This window comes from Loa loa (assembly GCF_000183805.2).
Source record: "Loa loa unplaced genomic scaffold supercont3.45, whole genome shotgun sequence".
NCBI classification, from domain to species: domain Eukaryota; kingdom Metazoa; phylum Nematoda; class Chromadorea; order Rhabditida; family Onchocercidae; genus Loa; species Loa loa.
In genome coordinates this window covers 292,601-307,938 of record NW_018108225.1, presented here as the reverse complement: position 1 = coordinate 307,938, position 15,338 = coordinate 292,601, and the positions used below count along the sequence as shown (strand labels likewise).

Genomic DNA, 15,338 nt, shown 5'->3' with positions numbered 1-15,338 from the left:
CGGCAAAAAAAAAGAGTAAAAAATAATTTTTGCGGATATAGTGATTTCATCACACTATTACATAATCATATACTTCAAAACAAAAAAAAAAAAAAAAAATAAATAAGGATTATTACAGGAGACAAGAGTTTAACTGCGATAGTATAATTGGACTTGAATTCTTTAAGAAAAAGAAAAATGAAATCTTTCAAACCTCCTTTCCCAAGGACTCGTATGAGTATGAAATTCTCCATATTCACTTTTTCCTCCTCCCACAAATCACTTTCCACCGATCCGGAAGTTGATGATGACACGGAATTATGTGACATTTCCTTGGAAACAACAAACAGAGATAATTATCATAATTATCATGCATGCTATCGATACCATACTTAAGATTTTCAAAAATCGAACACATCAAAGAGGATTAATACGAAAATCTCACATCCATTAAATCAAGAAGTATCGATGAATATATCTAAAACTTGCAGAACAACAACACGGTTAATGGAATGAAAAGAATACTTTTGATTACGGCTGGCCTGTACTTGTCAATATCAAGTGCTACAAGTTAGTAGTACAACCGCACATGGCAGATATTCTTTCGAAAAATTGAAAGCTTGAACAATAAATGCATATATTAAATCCAATAACTATCGGCACTTCTACGTTCAGAGGAGACCAGAAAGGCTAGGGCTTGAAGAGAACAAAATCTGAAAATCAAAAAAAACCCCAGAAAATGTGCTTAATCAGAAGAAATAACGAATACCAACTAACGCTAGGCTATGACGAATTATCAATCCTACCTATGAATATCAAGCTTTACAGTGTAACACTCCTTAAGCATATATCAGGCCTATGGGAAACTTCAAATTCTTTCCGACAAGCGTCCTCCAACGTCCTCCAGTACTCTTATTAAGCTTAACTATCGATGGCACAATGCTGCTGCTCTACTAAGAGATCATCCACAGAATAGTATATCTCAACCCTGTTTTCTCTTTCAGTGGGGCAAATGTGACTCTTTTGTATGTGACTCTTTTCCAGTCAATTTGTAGTATCACATTTGGTATTCTCTCGACGACTCTGAGCATTTCCTCTGCTGCTTCACAAATCCTTCTGATAAAATATAACGACTACAAATCTTAAGTTTTCTTGCATGTTGAAAAGATTTCTATCTGTCAATTATTATGCAATTATTTTCATTCATCATCGAGTTAGTTTGATAAGGCACTTTAGCGATTTCTAGATTGGCTATCTGCACTGATGACAACTTTCCAATAAGTGTTCCACGTTATGTCATTTCCCCTGTGAAAAAAGATACCATGACAAATCTCTTAGAATAACTGTAAACAAACCTCACCAATAATGACAAATCATTCGGTCTTGCACTCTGCACACCCAGGTTCATCGCTGCTGTATCTTGTTCCTCAGATCAACCTCAGCCACTTTCCATACCATTCATATCATCCGATCACTCTCGTCATTTCGTTCTCAAATCCAAATCGATTGGTATATTTCTCCTCCCCAGAATTAAGGGTTACTTGACCTCATACGGAATAAGATCGCAGCAGTGCAACTTGGCAATTTCATGCACTTCAAGCAATATGTGCCATTCACAATAAGAACCTAATTTGGCCTAATTTTCTATTTCCTCTTCTGTCGATGTCCGAGATTTTCATAACCCTTACATATCGAAGTCTGATCCGAAATCAGAACACAATCCAAAATGAACACCTTCCTCAATACTGTACATTACCTGCTAAACTGCAGAGTCACTACACCTCAACGACCCATACAAATTTGGTCGATGGAGCCGTTTCAGCAGTGCAAATTTCTGATGACTGACACGTTACCTCACGGCTGTACAATGTTTCAGCCACGTAGAACTTAACAATAGAAGGCATTTTTTAGAGATTCGTTTAGCATCACTGCGCAAAGTATGTGATACGAGCAATTTCTCAACCATTCATCTTCTCAGAATTCTAATTAGAATAAGACCACACGATTCTATGTTTACTGTGCACTTCCATATTACACCACTCACGCATTGCTCACTTCTGATATTATTTATTCAAAGTTCTGATGCACAAAAGAGATGCTCAACTAGTAGAAGGAGAAGTGCTCTTCTTGAATTACTTGACCGAATTACTTGTTGTTTTGCTCCAATATTTCCTTAGAAAATATGGCAAAAACGTGTGATAAGGACTTGAGTCAAAAAACTGATGTGATAGGGAAGGACGCTACCAAGGTAAGTGATGTATCTCAAACGAAGTAAATCGAAAAGAGAGTAAAGAATTGTTTTTATTAAATGTTAAGAAAGGTCTAGCGATGTCACTGCTGGTCGCGGGAACGGTTTTCGGTTTTCCATGAAGAAGACATTTTACAGTTGAAAAAACTGTGAGCCAACTGGTTGGCAAGAAGAACTAATTATGAGATAGATGGCAACACGAAAAGTTAACACTCTTATTCAATTCCTCCTCATACAGAGAAATGATTTATCTCCAGCAAAGTCTGCTAATTCAAAAATATTCGTTATTTCTCATATCACGACAAGAAGACTGTGGTAATATTCACATCATTAACTGATGATCAGACCGGGAAAAACGATTCGTACCAATCAGATAGGCTTCATATAACCTAATTTTGTCCTGTGGTCAGGCCATATAACTCAGTAGGTGAAGTTTCATATTTGGTGATTGAGGAGACTTCTGCATACCGTACAACAATACGGCTTCTCACCAGTATGAGTTCGGATTCCGGATGAAGCAGAACCGAACAACTAATGACGTAGCTTAAACTTCAACATTGGAGCGTGTTCCGAAGTTCAGCAATGCATTTTAAGACTTTTATTTGCAGCTACCACAAAGAATAGGAATGGTTATACCTGTCAGACTGTTTATACTTAACAATTTTCTACCAATAAGAGTTTGATTTTGCTAATATCATGCTTAGTGAAAAAGGAAATAAAACAAAATAAGTGCAGCGAGGACAGAATGAGTGGACGATGACTCCACCACGTAAGAGAAGCGCGAGAGATATTATTCCCTCATACATTGACAAACATATTGCGCAACACTTATAGATATGCACATACTGGCTATATATGGACGGAATGAGGAAGGATGCAGCAGATTGGGGAAGAGAGGGAAGAAGAGAGATAGTTAGAGGGCGGGGGAGAAAGATAGGGGCGGGAGCCATTAAGTGCACCATTAAAAATTATTACAAAGCAAAGACTGTCTAACTTGAAAAAGTGTGAATAAACGAACCACTTTCAGACATCACTGAAAATAATAAGATAGGAAATCGAATCCCGAAAGAATTTTCCTGATACCTAGCATGTGGAACTATTTCACGACAAAGTTATTTAAATAAATAAACATGCATATTAGACAACAAGTAGTTACAGTTAAAGTTTGTCTAGTGATCAAAAGCCCGCCAGAAAACTGGAAAATTTTAAGAAAATTATAGTTAACTATGCGAAAGAAGAAAAACCAAGAATCTGTCTAGGATAACACAAATTTAAACTGGATTTGACGTAAATGTTTTCCTATCTGAATTCAGAACTCCAAAAACTTCTTATTCATTTCAATTTGATTGTAAATTAGTGAAATAATTCGGAGATGGAGATGCCAAGCATTGGTCTGATGGATTCTCAAATAGGCATTCAACCGCTTCGCTTTCCTTTCTATAACACATTTTAATTTTATCTTACATCTCCTTCTTCTCGTAATCTATTGCTTAGAATCATGAATCAAAATAGTAGAATAGAAGAAGGGGTAATAGAATCAGGATGAAAAACCTGCAGCAGTGAAGTCGAAAGAAGTTGAAAAACTTTAAAATTTTAAGCTAAGCAAAATAACCATTTTAGAATGTTGTGAGTACGCAGAAGATGGAATAGAATTCACGAGCTCAATCAGGAGGAGAAAGAGACAAGAATAAAAAACATATCAAAATTAAAACATATAATATGGGAAAAAGATGAAAGTGGCTAAATAACTTGCAGCTGTCACCAAAATTTAAACTGTCAAAACTGTCACTTAAACTGTCACCTGTCACCAAATCAAGTTCATTAAGCTGACATAATTAGCGAAAAATTTTTTGTATCTTAAAAGAAGAAAATCGTAAACTAAATTGTACGGCAAATTTAAATTTAAATGCAATTTGCTCAAATCCAGACCTAAATAAAAGCCCATTCTTCAACAGGGCCAATGCTTTGAGCATGCTTGAAATGAGTCTTGCTTTAGGCCCTTTAAGAGAATGATCCAGGCCGAAAAAGTGACGTCAGTAAGGACATTAGTACGGACCTTAAGCAGTGACATCATCCATCTGCCTTACTTTATGGGAAACGAAAACACAGAAATGTCCGGAATCCAATTACTTTCATTTTCTTCCCAAGCTACGCACTTAGTGCTTCACAAAAACAATTTAAGAGCAGTTTGGTGTTCGAAACAATGCATGAAATGGACAAGAAAACATACGGAATAATGGATTAATTTCTTTATGTATACTTCAATATTTATCCGGTTACCAAGAAAATTCGGCGTAGAAGAGATGAATACTGCTGGAACTTTTGCTCGGCAAATAATAATTGGTGAAGTTCTGAAAATTCCAACAAAAATAGGCGTTAGCAGCAAATAAACCTAAGAATCTACAGTAATCCAGTTTGAACGGACGAAGGGGAGCAAAGTGAAGGACAGCGGGACTGAACACATGGAAGATGCAAAAAGTGAACAGGCAGTCAAGCCAATGAGTGGACATCTGAGAGACCAGCCAGTGTTTTTACAAATTTATGGAAACACGCGAAAGTTACTGGTGCATTTACGAGAAGGAGGACTTTCAACTGAAAAAAAACCTCCGAATTTCCGGGAGTATATGGGATGTCATGAATGCGAGGATAGCTCTTCTTGTCATTTCCTTGACAGCTTTTAAGACAAGAAAAGATATTTACAGCAACCACGATCATAAAAACATGAGAAAATGTTCGAACGATTTAAACCGGAGCATGTTTCTTGGCAAGCTGCCAGTTCTCAGTCAAACCTCGCTTTATAGATGGTTTGGGTTGGTTGCAACTGCTGGTCGAGGGTTATCTTGCAGCGTGCTGGTTTGCGTGAGTAGTGATTCGGTCTGAGTTTTATTCAGTAGGCGATGATTCAACAAGAACGTAAACTACATGAACTACCTCCTTGATTAATTTACCGATACCTTGGATCCGTATCGTGAGGCCTGGATAAGTTACTTGCCGGAAATTTGGGGAAGATGTCCGGGAAAATTTAGGATTTTTTATCTGGAAGGCTAAAATTCGATTCTAGTTGGAGATTTCTCATCGGAAAGAATGCATTTAGATTAGTAACAAGATCGATCGACAGAGAATGGCAGTACTGGATGTGCTACAACTTATTCTTCACTGATTGGTGATATTTTGGAAATTGAAAAATTATTGGAGAGAATGTCGATCGATATATGATAGATTGATAGTACCACACTCCTAATTAGATAATTAGTGTCATGGATATCGCACTTCATGGAAAAAGGCACAGGTAACGTGAAACGAAGCAAAGCATCATCTTGAGCATACGTGTGTATATGGATCGAACTGAAGCATTGCGTTTACGCCTAACGGGTCTTGTACTTCTCGCATTTACCGCAATATCTCATCAGAGTTACTTCCATCTTACCCTCTTTATAATTTCACTCTGCTTGAATGCAGCATTTGCCTTTCGGCGATTGTACACACCTGCTGTAGGTGTTGTTACTTTGGCTGTAATCTGCTTGGCACTACATCTGTTCCTGCTACTTATGACACAGATTACTTACATACAAAAAAATCTTAACACCAATTTCAAAAGGTATACCCTTTCCTGCTATCTTCTCGAAAATTTTAATTCAGAAACTCAGTAAAACTTGACGGTTTCATGACTTGCAAATAACTGTGAATTTCCAAGGTTTTTATTGTAAAATTTTTATTTTATTTTTTATTGTTTTTATTGTAAAAAAAGCACAAAAGCGCAAATTTGCTCTTTCGATTGAAATTCCTTGATTAATTTTGTTTTTTCTTCTTTTTTTTAATACAATAAAATAGTTACGTGCTTCAAAATTCTGCAACTTGATTTACTGAAATATCGCTTGCAGGTTCTTAGGATTGTCCTATTTCTTATGTTCACCTGATGTTGACAGTAGGTGTGAAAAGCATTCCTGGAATGTGTATGCTGGAGTTGCCACGGAACTTTGTTTGGCAAGTGTACTGTTTTGGGCCAGAAGGTAAATGAAAACAGTTAATTTGGTTGTGATAGTGAGGTAAAATTAAAAATTTTAGCTATTATGAACTACTGTGCAGTTTGCGCAGATCAGCGAATAATCAGATTTCAGTGGAACCCAATTTTTTTGTCTTACCTTTTATGATACTTTTATGATACCTTTTATGATACAAATTACCGTACTCACCTATGATACTTAGTATAAGATGATTTTCAATGTAGCACCTTTGGAAGATCTAAAAAATGTTGCAACCTCCAGCTCCGAGAAATTAGAGTTCAGTTGACTGCAGGATACTTTGAAGCGTCTGACTTTCTACAGGGTGTCATTTTCCTCAATGGAATATACCACCGAAACACAAGCAGAATCGATTAGCCTAAAACAAGTATATCTCCTGACACCGATTTCGGTGATTTTATGGGCTCTTCTGTTTCCATCATGGCTAAATTTTCTCTGGATTCTTGCTTCATGGCTTTTATTTTCATTGGTTGGAGAAAAGCGTCATCGACTGTCAGCGGCACCCTTCATTTTAACATTTGCTTCAGTGAATTTACTTTTCAGTATTTCAATTGTTTTCTAAAATTAAGATTTTGGTAAATTTCGATCTGTACTCTGCAGGCTATTGGAATTAAGATATCACAATTGTTGTCTATGACGGCCCACAAATTGATGTAGCCTATAAATGGAAATCTATTTGATTTCTAGTGTTTCTGATTGTATTTAACCACGAGTTTTTGTCACATCAAGTTCATAATGTTAGAAATTTCAATGATCTGAAAGTTTTAGGTTTTGCTGTTATTTCAATACATTTCTGGTCTCACAAATTTCCGAGGGATTATGCTCGAAAAACTGGGGTTACATTCTGGAGTAGGGCCTGCTACTTTCTATCCTTTATTAATAAAGGTACGTTAATTACAAAGAGTGATGTCGAATGCTCGTTGATAAACAATGAGGCATAGTTCAGATTCAGCCAAGTTTCAGCTTCGCATGCATTGTGATATACATTTTAGAGCACGTATAAGTTTCTTACATACTTAAGGTGGTGGTTATGTTTGTCATGAAAAATGTATTTATAATTGATCTTACTTTTATAATATTTATAATTGATCGTACTTTTAGTCACTTTAGCGCACAGTGAGTTAAAATCATGGATGTCAGCCATCGTTATCTTCATTTTCAACACTTTTTTTTCGTAAATTTCGAAAAATTTCAGATGTCGCTTTGTATACCATTTTATATGATGCGTTATTTTGATGGAAGGCACTCAGAAGCATTTAGCACATTTGAAAATATAGAAACAACTAGGATTCCGGATGTATCTTTAACATCAATGCGACGATCGTTCATTACTGCAGCTGCTCTGGAAAGTGTTAATCGTTTGGAATGGATCGCACCCTATTTCTGCCTTTTTACATGTAAATTTTTTCCATAACTAAATAATCTTGCCTTTTTATCAAGTTGGGAATTCGCTTTTTCTTGAAGTCGCCTAAAAGATATTGTACATTTCCCAGTTTATTCTACTATTGCCCTGCACTTTTTTCTGGTGAAACGTGGATATTTCTATATCTTTTCGAAATTAGAGCCGAGATTTTTGCCGCTTTTTAAATTCAGATCATAATTGTGTTTTGCTTAATCCTTTATCTTCTCTATCTTTATTCTCATGCAAATTATAATGCTGCGAATTTTAGGTATATTATATGTTTGTTTATATTATATGTATATTCTGATACATGGTGATTGGCAAGTACTCAGTGATCATCAATGGTTATCTCCTGCAGTTCGACCTTTAGCATCTGCCTTGTGGTTACCATTCTGTTTCATATTTCTGTTGATTTTCGTGCACATAAAAAGGTCTGTACGTTTTTAAAATGTCTCAGCTTTTTTGCCTCCTTTGCTATCAAATTTTCAACTTTCGTTTTGAAAATTTATTAAAATGATAAGTTATTTAATTCTATTTATGCATAAGAAACTTTGGAACTGAAAAAGTGTGGAGAATAAAGCTATTATATCAGTTCTAGTTCCTGTTTCAGGCAAAGTAATGTGTTTCCCTCTGCATTCCACTTTGTGAATTGCAATTTTTGTTTTAAATTCAGTTTTCTAACTCTGGTATTGAAGTTTGGATTCTCACTTAAATTTCCACTTCACCTGGTTTTGAGTATAAAGATGTTTTGAGAATCGCTTTTTCTGAAAATTCCAAGTTCGAAAAAAGTATCATTCAGACTCGATATCTCAATGGATATTCTCTTGAGGCCTACATCTGTGTTTGCTCATTTATTAGCGACAAATTACGATACCTTAATAGCGGTATCGTTGTGCTGTTTTGCTAGCTACAATTTGTCAATAGTCGGCATTGTTTTGCTACTGTTATCACTGATAATCTTTATCACTACTGAGCAGAGATGTAAGAATAATTCATTTTAGTGTTAGTTTAACTTCAGTTTTGGAAGATGTACTTGTTGTGTTTTATATTTATTTTGCTAAATTGGAAGTCGAATTTCAGCTGAAGATCCAAATGTTATGTTTTAGATTCAGATGTTGTATTTTAGATTCAGTGAAGTCCCATTCTAGGTAGGTTGGCGTGTTCCGCAGTTGCGCTATTACTTTCAGTTCAGTGGCTGACGTCTTTTATTACATATTCCTTTCATTTACCCAACTATATATATTCACGAAATTGTACATCCGGTCATGGAATGATTATAGACCATGATATAGCTAAATGGTTTGGGTTCAATCTGAATCAGGTTACTATTCAGTTGTAAATATAATGAATTTTAATATTGCATTATCATCAACAGTTCCTGCTAGTGGCATTTTTAGACCTGGTCAGTCATCATACTTTTGCTAATAATATCCATGCGCAATGTATTTTCGAAGGATCGATCGAAATGGCTGATCGAAGTGCAAAGATCTGATGCTGAAGAAGTGAGCTCGGGCTTTTTCATTTAATTCTACATTTTGATAAGAAAATAAATTCTTTCAATGAGGAGATGGTCTAGATTTATTGGAAAGATGATTATAATCGAAATTCCATTGTTCTTACCTATTATCCAACTTTCTTTACGAAAAAAAACAGATTTCAGGATGCAACTTCTCTGCTGAAATTCCTTTCGAAAAACTGGATGTACAAGTTTGGTGTTGAGGTGAGTGGATGACTGGAAAGGTATTTAAATAAAATTTTTACCAATTTTGAAAGGAAGTTTCTAACTTTGGTTTTCTTTCGACCAATTATTTACTTAGTTGTACAAACTTATTTTCAACCTTAACAAAATTTTCTCCAGTGTGTTATTAAATTCAGGTGTGTTCGATCGTAGGAGTAGTATTGTCATGCTGTCACCATGATATATTTGGGCTGTATTTCTTGTTATTGATTTCATTTTTACGGATATGTAAAAGATGGCTGCAGAAATCGATCTGGTCTTCTTGTGCCATTTTGACATTGATAGTTTTGATAATGGAGTATCTATTCGCAGTTGGTTTACCTCATCAGGTTGTTGCTATCAAAATTGGTTTTATGCTGGATTGTTGCAGAAATCAATTGATTTTAAATTAGAATGTGATTTGCTATAAGATTTTACCAACTGTGAAAACAATTTGAATAAATTTTCTCTTTTCAGTTCTCTCATCGCCACAATTACTTTTGGAATGAGTGGAACACTGAAATAAAGAAATTCTTTGTCTTACCCTTTACTATGTCATCATCTCCAATATTTATCGCCGATTATATTCTTTTTCTATTAATTTTGATACAGAAAGAGGTTTTTGATAGGGAGGTTTGTATGTCACTTTCATTTTGCAGTGATAGCTGCACAGTTTTTAATTACATTTAAATGGAAATTACTTGTTGTGGGACCCAAACCATAATTTTATTTCATTGCGCTATGATATATATTTAAAAATTGGAACTGTTTAGAGTAACGAGCAAATGAACTGCACCAAAATGTAGAACTCATATAATTCGGCAAATCTTATCTTTATATCTAGAAAGGAATGTGCCAGTTCGAAATATTGCAAAATTTTTTACTTAAAGTAAAAACTAGAGACAGAAGTCATTCTGCAATTCATAAAAATGCTGAGGATCATAAATTGAATGAAATGTTACTTTCAGAAGGGACACCTTGAAGGCGATAATACGCCGTTATCAGAGGCTGATTTCAGTCAGCCAATCCCAACCTTATACAATGATTTTATATCAGAAAAAGGGTGAATATTTCATCTTGAACATAAGATTTTTGCACTTCAAAAAATTAAAGCTAGCAGTTTTTACGATTCATTTTTTCGATCTGCTAATATTAATTACTCTTTTATTCAACTTTTTCAGAAACCTTTTGGCGTACGTACATACTGCAATTTTTCTGTATTCTCATTGGGTATCGATGATAATTATCTTGATATGCAGTATTAATGATGGTACAATACTCAGTTTCGGTTACATTGTCACAGTGTTTCTATTTATGTGGAAAGGAATTTCGCTCTACGCCTGTCATTCATTCAGAAGTGTTCTTGTCTATTGGAATTGCCTCGTTTATTACAATGTTTTTCTATTAATTGTCAAGATTTTATACTTGGTGTGCACAAAAATTCCTTTTTTACTCTAGTTTTGATTTCGAAAGTTTTCAATGTTTATCACTTTCTAGTCTTTCGGTCTAACATCTGTCTTGTCGGACTGAAGTGTTGATCTTCTTTGTTTCGAAATTTTGAAATCGTTAATTCTTTTAAGGATGCGTTTTGCAAATTTGGTTTTGCTTTTCCATGCTCGCTAGAGCGAATATTTGGACTTCATTGTTTCCCTAACGAATGTCTTGGCTATTATAAAAAGACAAGTTTGGTCTACGATGTCATCTGTTTTGTTGTTCTGACATATCAAATGCGTGTATTCAATTCATGGTATTTCCAGTTCGTCATCATGGATTATAGGGCGGATAGTATTCTTGGCGCAAGGTTTGTTCAAAAATAGAACTTCGTAGAGTTTGGGTCAGTCTTCCTTTGCTTTTATATTCAGTAAGTTACTTTTTGTGTCTTTCATTTCATAATTACTTAGATATCGAGATATGGACCATTGCTTCGATGGCATATATTTCTTTACATCTTTTAGTTTTTCTGGCATTTCTTGCTTTACAGAGGAGGTGAATTGCTTCTGGAAATGAGAAGACGTGAAGCACAAATGAATCATCAACGGCTGCAGAGTAATGTCAGGTGTCTTTGGATGATGGTTGAGGAAGAGGATAAACAGGCACCGATTTCGATAAGGTCTCTACCTCAATCTCACGAAGAAATTAAGAGGTGCTGTGAGATTTGTGTTAATTCCAAAAAGATGATATTAAATTTTATATAATCGGGGATTAATAATACTAAAAAAAATTTCATTCTCTATAGGTCTGGATATTATCATCAAGTAAGTGAACGCTTCTTCCCTTTGCCACATTCCGATATTAATTTTGAACGGGAGCAAACATTTTCTTTAATTTCTCGTGAATTTGAAGAAAACATGCGTGAAAACATTGACACTGCCACCATGGTCGAGAAGACTGTCGAGGTAATGGCTTTCAAAACAATTTGAGTAAAAATAATAAGGTTTTGAAATATTAACGTAAGTTGTTAACTAATGCAACGGTAAGATACTCTAAGATCAAATATGTTGTTCAGAGCTACATACTTTTACTCAGATTTTTGCTTTATGATTACACAACCATTTGTCGATGCTGCCAAGGTTTTTCAGATGAGAATCTTATTGAAAAATGCATTTAGTTATTCATAAAATCAAAAAATTACATTTCATGAAGATCATTTGAATATTACGAGACTTATAAAGATTCACATATAAGCTGTGTTATCCCTGTGTTAGTTTCGTTCCGTAAAAAATATGCTCATTTCAGGTTCTTGATAGCGTTAGAGTAACAGCGTTGCATATCTTCCAACTCCTGAACAATCCTGAGTGGCTCTATCGAATTTCCAAAGATGACGCTTTTGTGGCGCATGTTTTGAATGAGGACAAAAGACGTATCAAAGCAATCTTGAAAGATGTAATGTTTGTTATCGGAAGTTTCTTTGAACTACTCTTGTTTGAAACTCTTGAGTTTGCTGTAATAATTTTCTTCTTTATATCCTAATAAGAGGACTTTCTTTTATCTGATCGGTAGCTTTTTTAGAATCCATCTCGGCAACAATAATTTTTTATATACTTTTGAAAAATGCAACAGAATTTTGTAGCGGTTAAGAATCGCTGATACGGAAGATAAATTGCGGGAACTACACAAGCAACTGATTCTTCAGAAACATTTCGAGTCAGTATCTTCAGAAATACTTTGGGATGAAGCATTGAATGAGTATCGTACTATACATCCTGCATTTAAATTTCTTTACTGGTTAGCTGAAAATTTTTTTTTTTTAGTTTTCCATACTTTCTACTTCATCCGCATTGAAACAAAATATAATAAAGTAATGGACATTGAATCATATTTCCATCATTTGGAATGATCAATAATGATAGGAGATGATATACTACACTCCTTTATATGTGTAGATGCTTAAATAGCGGTTCGTGATATAGTTTCGTATGGACTCGTCTTTTACGAACAGAAAACTTCCATTCTACGATCATAATACTCATACACTTATCAAGTAACATAGATAAAAAATTTGTTCACCGAATTTATCTATTCACCTGAATCTTCTTCACCTGTCTTGTTTAACTAGTGTAAATGGCTTAAATCTCTGTTTTTCAGTTTTTCGCATGCGACTGTAGCCCAGTCGGAGCTTATCTGCTTCTTATTAATGCTTATTGTACATTTATCCAAATCATCTTTAATCAGTTTTCCGCTGCCAATAATGGTTTATCTTTTTTAGAATTCTATTCCTTTTGCAAACTTTTAAATATGATATTCAAGCTTTTAAGTATGATATGTGTAGCCACTGCTTGCCACACATTCATGCAGATTTTGTTCCAGTTCAATTCTGGTCCATTGAACTTATCGATTCGATTTATTTTCTAAATATTTTTCATTTTCTGATTTAATTTCATCTAAGGTATTTTTCTGGGGAGTGCTTGCTATTCCACGTCCATCGAAATCTTTTTGGCTCATAACCGCTTCCTACATTCAATTTATCATCGCTTTCCGATTACTCTTTTGCAACGAGCTGACTTTGATCAGTGAAAGGAACATTTCAGATAATAATCCTTTCAGTATTCGAAGGTATGATATTTTTTCTTTTTTCAGTCCTTACTGGGTGATTATACTTGAAAGCGGATACAAGTATACAGCAGTATTGATTGTAGTATATTTCCCCATTGATAAAGGCATTCTTCAAAAGTTTTCCATTATGTGTGAGATGCATAAAACTTTGAAGAACTTCAAAAAATAAATAGTCTATTTTCATCACCTGACATCTTGAATAATCTCAAAAAAATTTGCTATAACCCACTGTTCATATTTCTGAACGAAACATCTTTGGCACTAGGAACTTTCTAGAACGCTTTTGAAAACACTGATTAACTGTAATTCATGGCATTTACTGAAGTGATTTTCTGGATTATTAGATTGCTAGCAATGGATCCAAGTATTAATGGACCATACTGGGATGTCGCTCTGCTTGCGATGGTCTTCTTTCATCGGTACAAGTTGCTAAGACTTGGTATGTGGGATAATGATTTTCAAGTACATGAGCAGAACTTGAATTTGAATGATGATGAAAATGCTGTGAAGGAAGAAGACAATGAAAGAATGTCAGGCAAGGTGTGGTTTTCTATGACTTTCGTCCTCTTAATTAATATTATCTATTTTCTTGAAAGATTTCTGGTATGATTTATTTTTAAGTGGGAAGTCACCAGATCTTTAGATAAAAATTTAAAAATTCTTTAGTCAGCATCATGCAAAAAGTTCTGCGAGGCGTTGCTGACAAAGAAAGCTCAGTCATCTATGGACTGGTATCCGTGGATGGTAGGATGTGATGCAATGTGTTTGATTCTTATATCCTTCTTCTATTCAATGATAGGACAAGGAGGTTCCGGAAATGTATTGTTGGACATGCAGGTGAACACATAGTAGTTGCTAACTTACGCGTAACATTATGATTAGTTTCTTTTCCTATTTCACTTCTTCAGTCTTCGTCCATGATCTGCTTTGATTTTGACGCTAATTGAGAAGTTGGAAGATTTTTCAAAGGTAAATTTCTCAGAAGCAAGTCATCGGCGATACAGTTGCTAGCTAAATATCGCCATAGCGAAATATTTGAACGGGTAAAATCCAACTGAAGCGAAATTAAGAGAAAAGAACATTATATTTGTCAGCGATAGTTGCTGCATAATTTATTTTGGTTCCTTTGAAGGTAGCACGATTACCGAGGTGGTTCGCCAGCACTTTAATTTGTGTGTTTGTAATTATGATAATTGATCGATGGCTTTACTTATCAAAGCAAACCAAATTTCGCTTTTTTTACTATGTCTCTCTCGTTGTTTTACTACATGTGGTCATATTTTTCTTCGTCCCTTCTATCACAGGTTACGTTAGGAAATTTATTCGGTTCAGAGCTTGAGCTGGGTTCGAAATGTTTGGTTTTATTCTTAGTCATTTGCAATAGTTACAAGAAACTTCTGCAAGATTCAGAAAGCATAAAATATTTTGATTTGAAGACAATATATTAGTTAATCTTTTCATTTCAGACTTCATGCGAGTTGACGTATTTTTTTTAGGACGTGTGGTAACATGGAATAGATTATCAATTGCTTTATATCTCATAAAAAGTGCATATTTACTCATGAGTGCATGGCATATGCGAAATGGTTATCCATCTGTGATAAATCGTGATATATTACTCGGTGGTTCTGGAATTTTCCGGCTAATTATATTGAAGATGTTCGATTTTACAACACTTCACGATTTAATCGGTTTCTCTCCGTAACACTTCTAATTTGCAGTTAGCGGAGTGGCTGAAAGTTCCAAAAGTAGGTGCGGAAACATGATATATTCTGTCAATTCCGCTGAATTTACATACAATATCTTTTTATTGTCAAATCCAAAGCGTAAACTAATTTAGTTACCTCAGCATACCATTTCTTTTCGAACTTCGAACAGTTATGGATTGGACATTCACATCGACAGCTCTTACAATGG

At 34.8% G+C, this 15,338-nt stretch overlaps 4 protein-coding genes across 4 annotated transcripts in view; 2 read left to right on the top strand and 2 right to left on the bottom strand.

Annotated features, from left to right (window-relative positions):
* The window catches only part of LOAG_04180 (AGC/RSK/MSK protein kinase), a 5,916-nt gene extending 5,603 nt beyond the window's left edge, over positions 1 to 313 (bottom strand). Inside the window, exon 1 of the mRNA XM_020446526.1 lies at positions 194 to 313. Coding sequence (XP_020303146.1) covers positions 194 to 308 — 115 coding nt within the window. The 5' untranslated portion in view covers positions 309 to 313. The remainder of the gene's footprint in view (positions 1 to 193) is intronic.
* A 619-nt stretch (positions 314 to 932) lies between these two features.
* On the bottom strand, positions 933 to 1,883 carry LOAG_07296 (hypothetical protein; the record flags this gene model as incomplete). Its single annotated transcript, XM_003142829.1, has 3 exons — positions 933 to 1,095; positions 1,335 to 1,405; positions 1,761 to 1,883. The coding sequence occupies 3 exons, from the start codon at positions 1,881 to 1,883 to the stop codon at positions 933 to 935; spliced, it is 357 nt and encodes a 118-aa protein (XP_003142877.1).
* A 2,806-nt stretch (positions 1,884 to 4,689) lies between these two features.
* Positions 4,690 to 5,107, top strand: LOAG_07295 (hypothetical protein; the record flags this gene model as incomplete). The annotated part of the gene is made up of 2 exons (XM_003142828.1): positions 4,690 to 4,847; positions 4,930 to 5,107. 2 exons carry the CDS (start codon positions 4,690 to 4,692, stop codon positions 5,105 to 5,107), a joined length of 336 nt encoding a protein of 111 aa, XP_003142876.1.
* A 377-nt stretch (positions 5,108 to 5,484) lies between these two features.
* Positions 5,485 to 15,338, top strand: part of LOAG_17155 (hypothetical protein) — a gene marked incomplete at both ends in the record, with an annotated part of 12,455 nt that continues 2,601 nt past the window's right edge. Inside the window, 25 exons of the mRNA XM_020449814.1 lie at positions 5,485 to 5,516; positions 6,109 to 6,237; positions 6,553 to 6,775; positions 7,018 to 7,134; positions 7,445 to 7,646; positions 7,920 to 8,082; positions 8,451 to 8,632; positions 8,800 to 8,972; positions 9,049 to 9,153; positions 9,312 to 9,371; positions 9,527 to 9,718; positions 9,846 to 10,001; positions 10,337 to 10,431; positions 10,550 to 10,670; positions 10,949 to 11,169; positions 11,350 to 11,511; positions 11,605 to 11,764; positions 12,105 to 12,251; positions 12,439 to 12,593; positions 12,954 to 13,059; positions 13,255 to 13,421; positions 13,766 to 13,961; positions 14,088 to 14,258; positions 14,554 to 14,725; positions 14,918 to 15,080. Of these exons, the coding sequence (XP_020306612.1) occupies positions 5,485 to 5,516; positions 6,109 to 6,237; positions 6,553 to 6,775; positions 7,018 to 7,134; positions 7,445 to 7,646; positions 7,920 to 8,082; positions 8,451 to 8,632; positions 8,800 to 8,972; positions 9,049 to 9,153; positions 9,312 to 9,371; positions 9,527 to 9,718; positions 9,846 to 10,001; positions 10,337 to 10,431; positions 10,550 to 10,670; positions 10,949 to 11,169; positions 11,350 to 11,511; positions 11,605 to 11,764; positions 12,105 to 12,251; positions 12,439 to 12,593; positions 12,954 to 13,059; positions 13,255 to 13,421; positions 13,766 to 13,961; positions 14,088 to 14,258; positions 14,554 to 14,725; positions 14,918 to 15,080 (3,770 nt within the window). The remainder of the gene's footprint in view (positions 5,517 to 6,108; positions 6,238 to 6,552; positions 6,776 to 7,017; positions 7,135 to 7,444; positions 7,647 to 7,919; positions 8,083 to 8,450; positions 8,633 to 8,799; positions 8,973 to 9,048; positions 9,154 to 9,311; positions 9,372 to 9,526; positions 9,719 to 9,845; positions 10,002 to 10,336; positions 10,432 to 10,549; positions 10,671 to 10,948; positions 11,170 to 11,349; positions 11,512 to 11,604; positions 11,765 to 12,104; positions 12,252 to 12,438; positions 12,594 to 12,953; positions 13,060 to 13,254; positions 13,422 to 13,765; positions 13,962 to 14,087; positions 14,259 to 14,553; positions 14,726 to 14,917; positions 15,081 to 15,338) is intronic.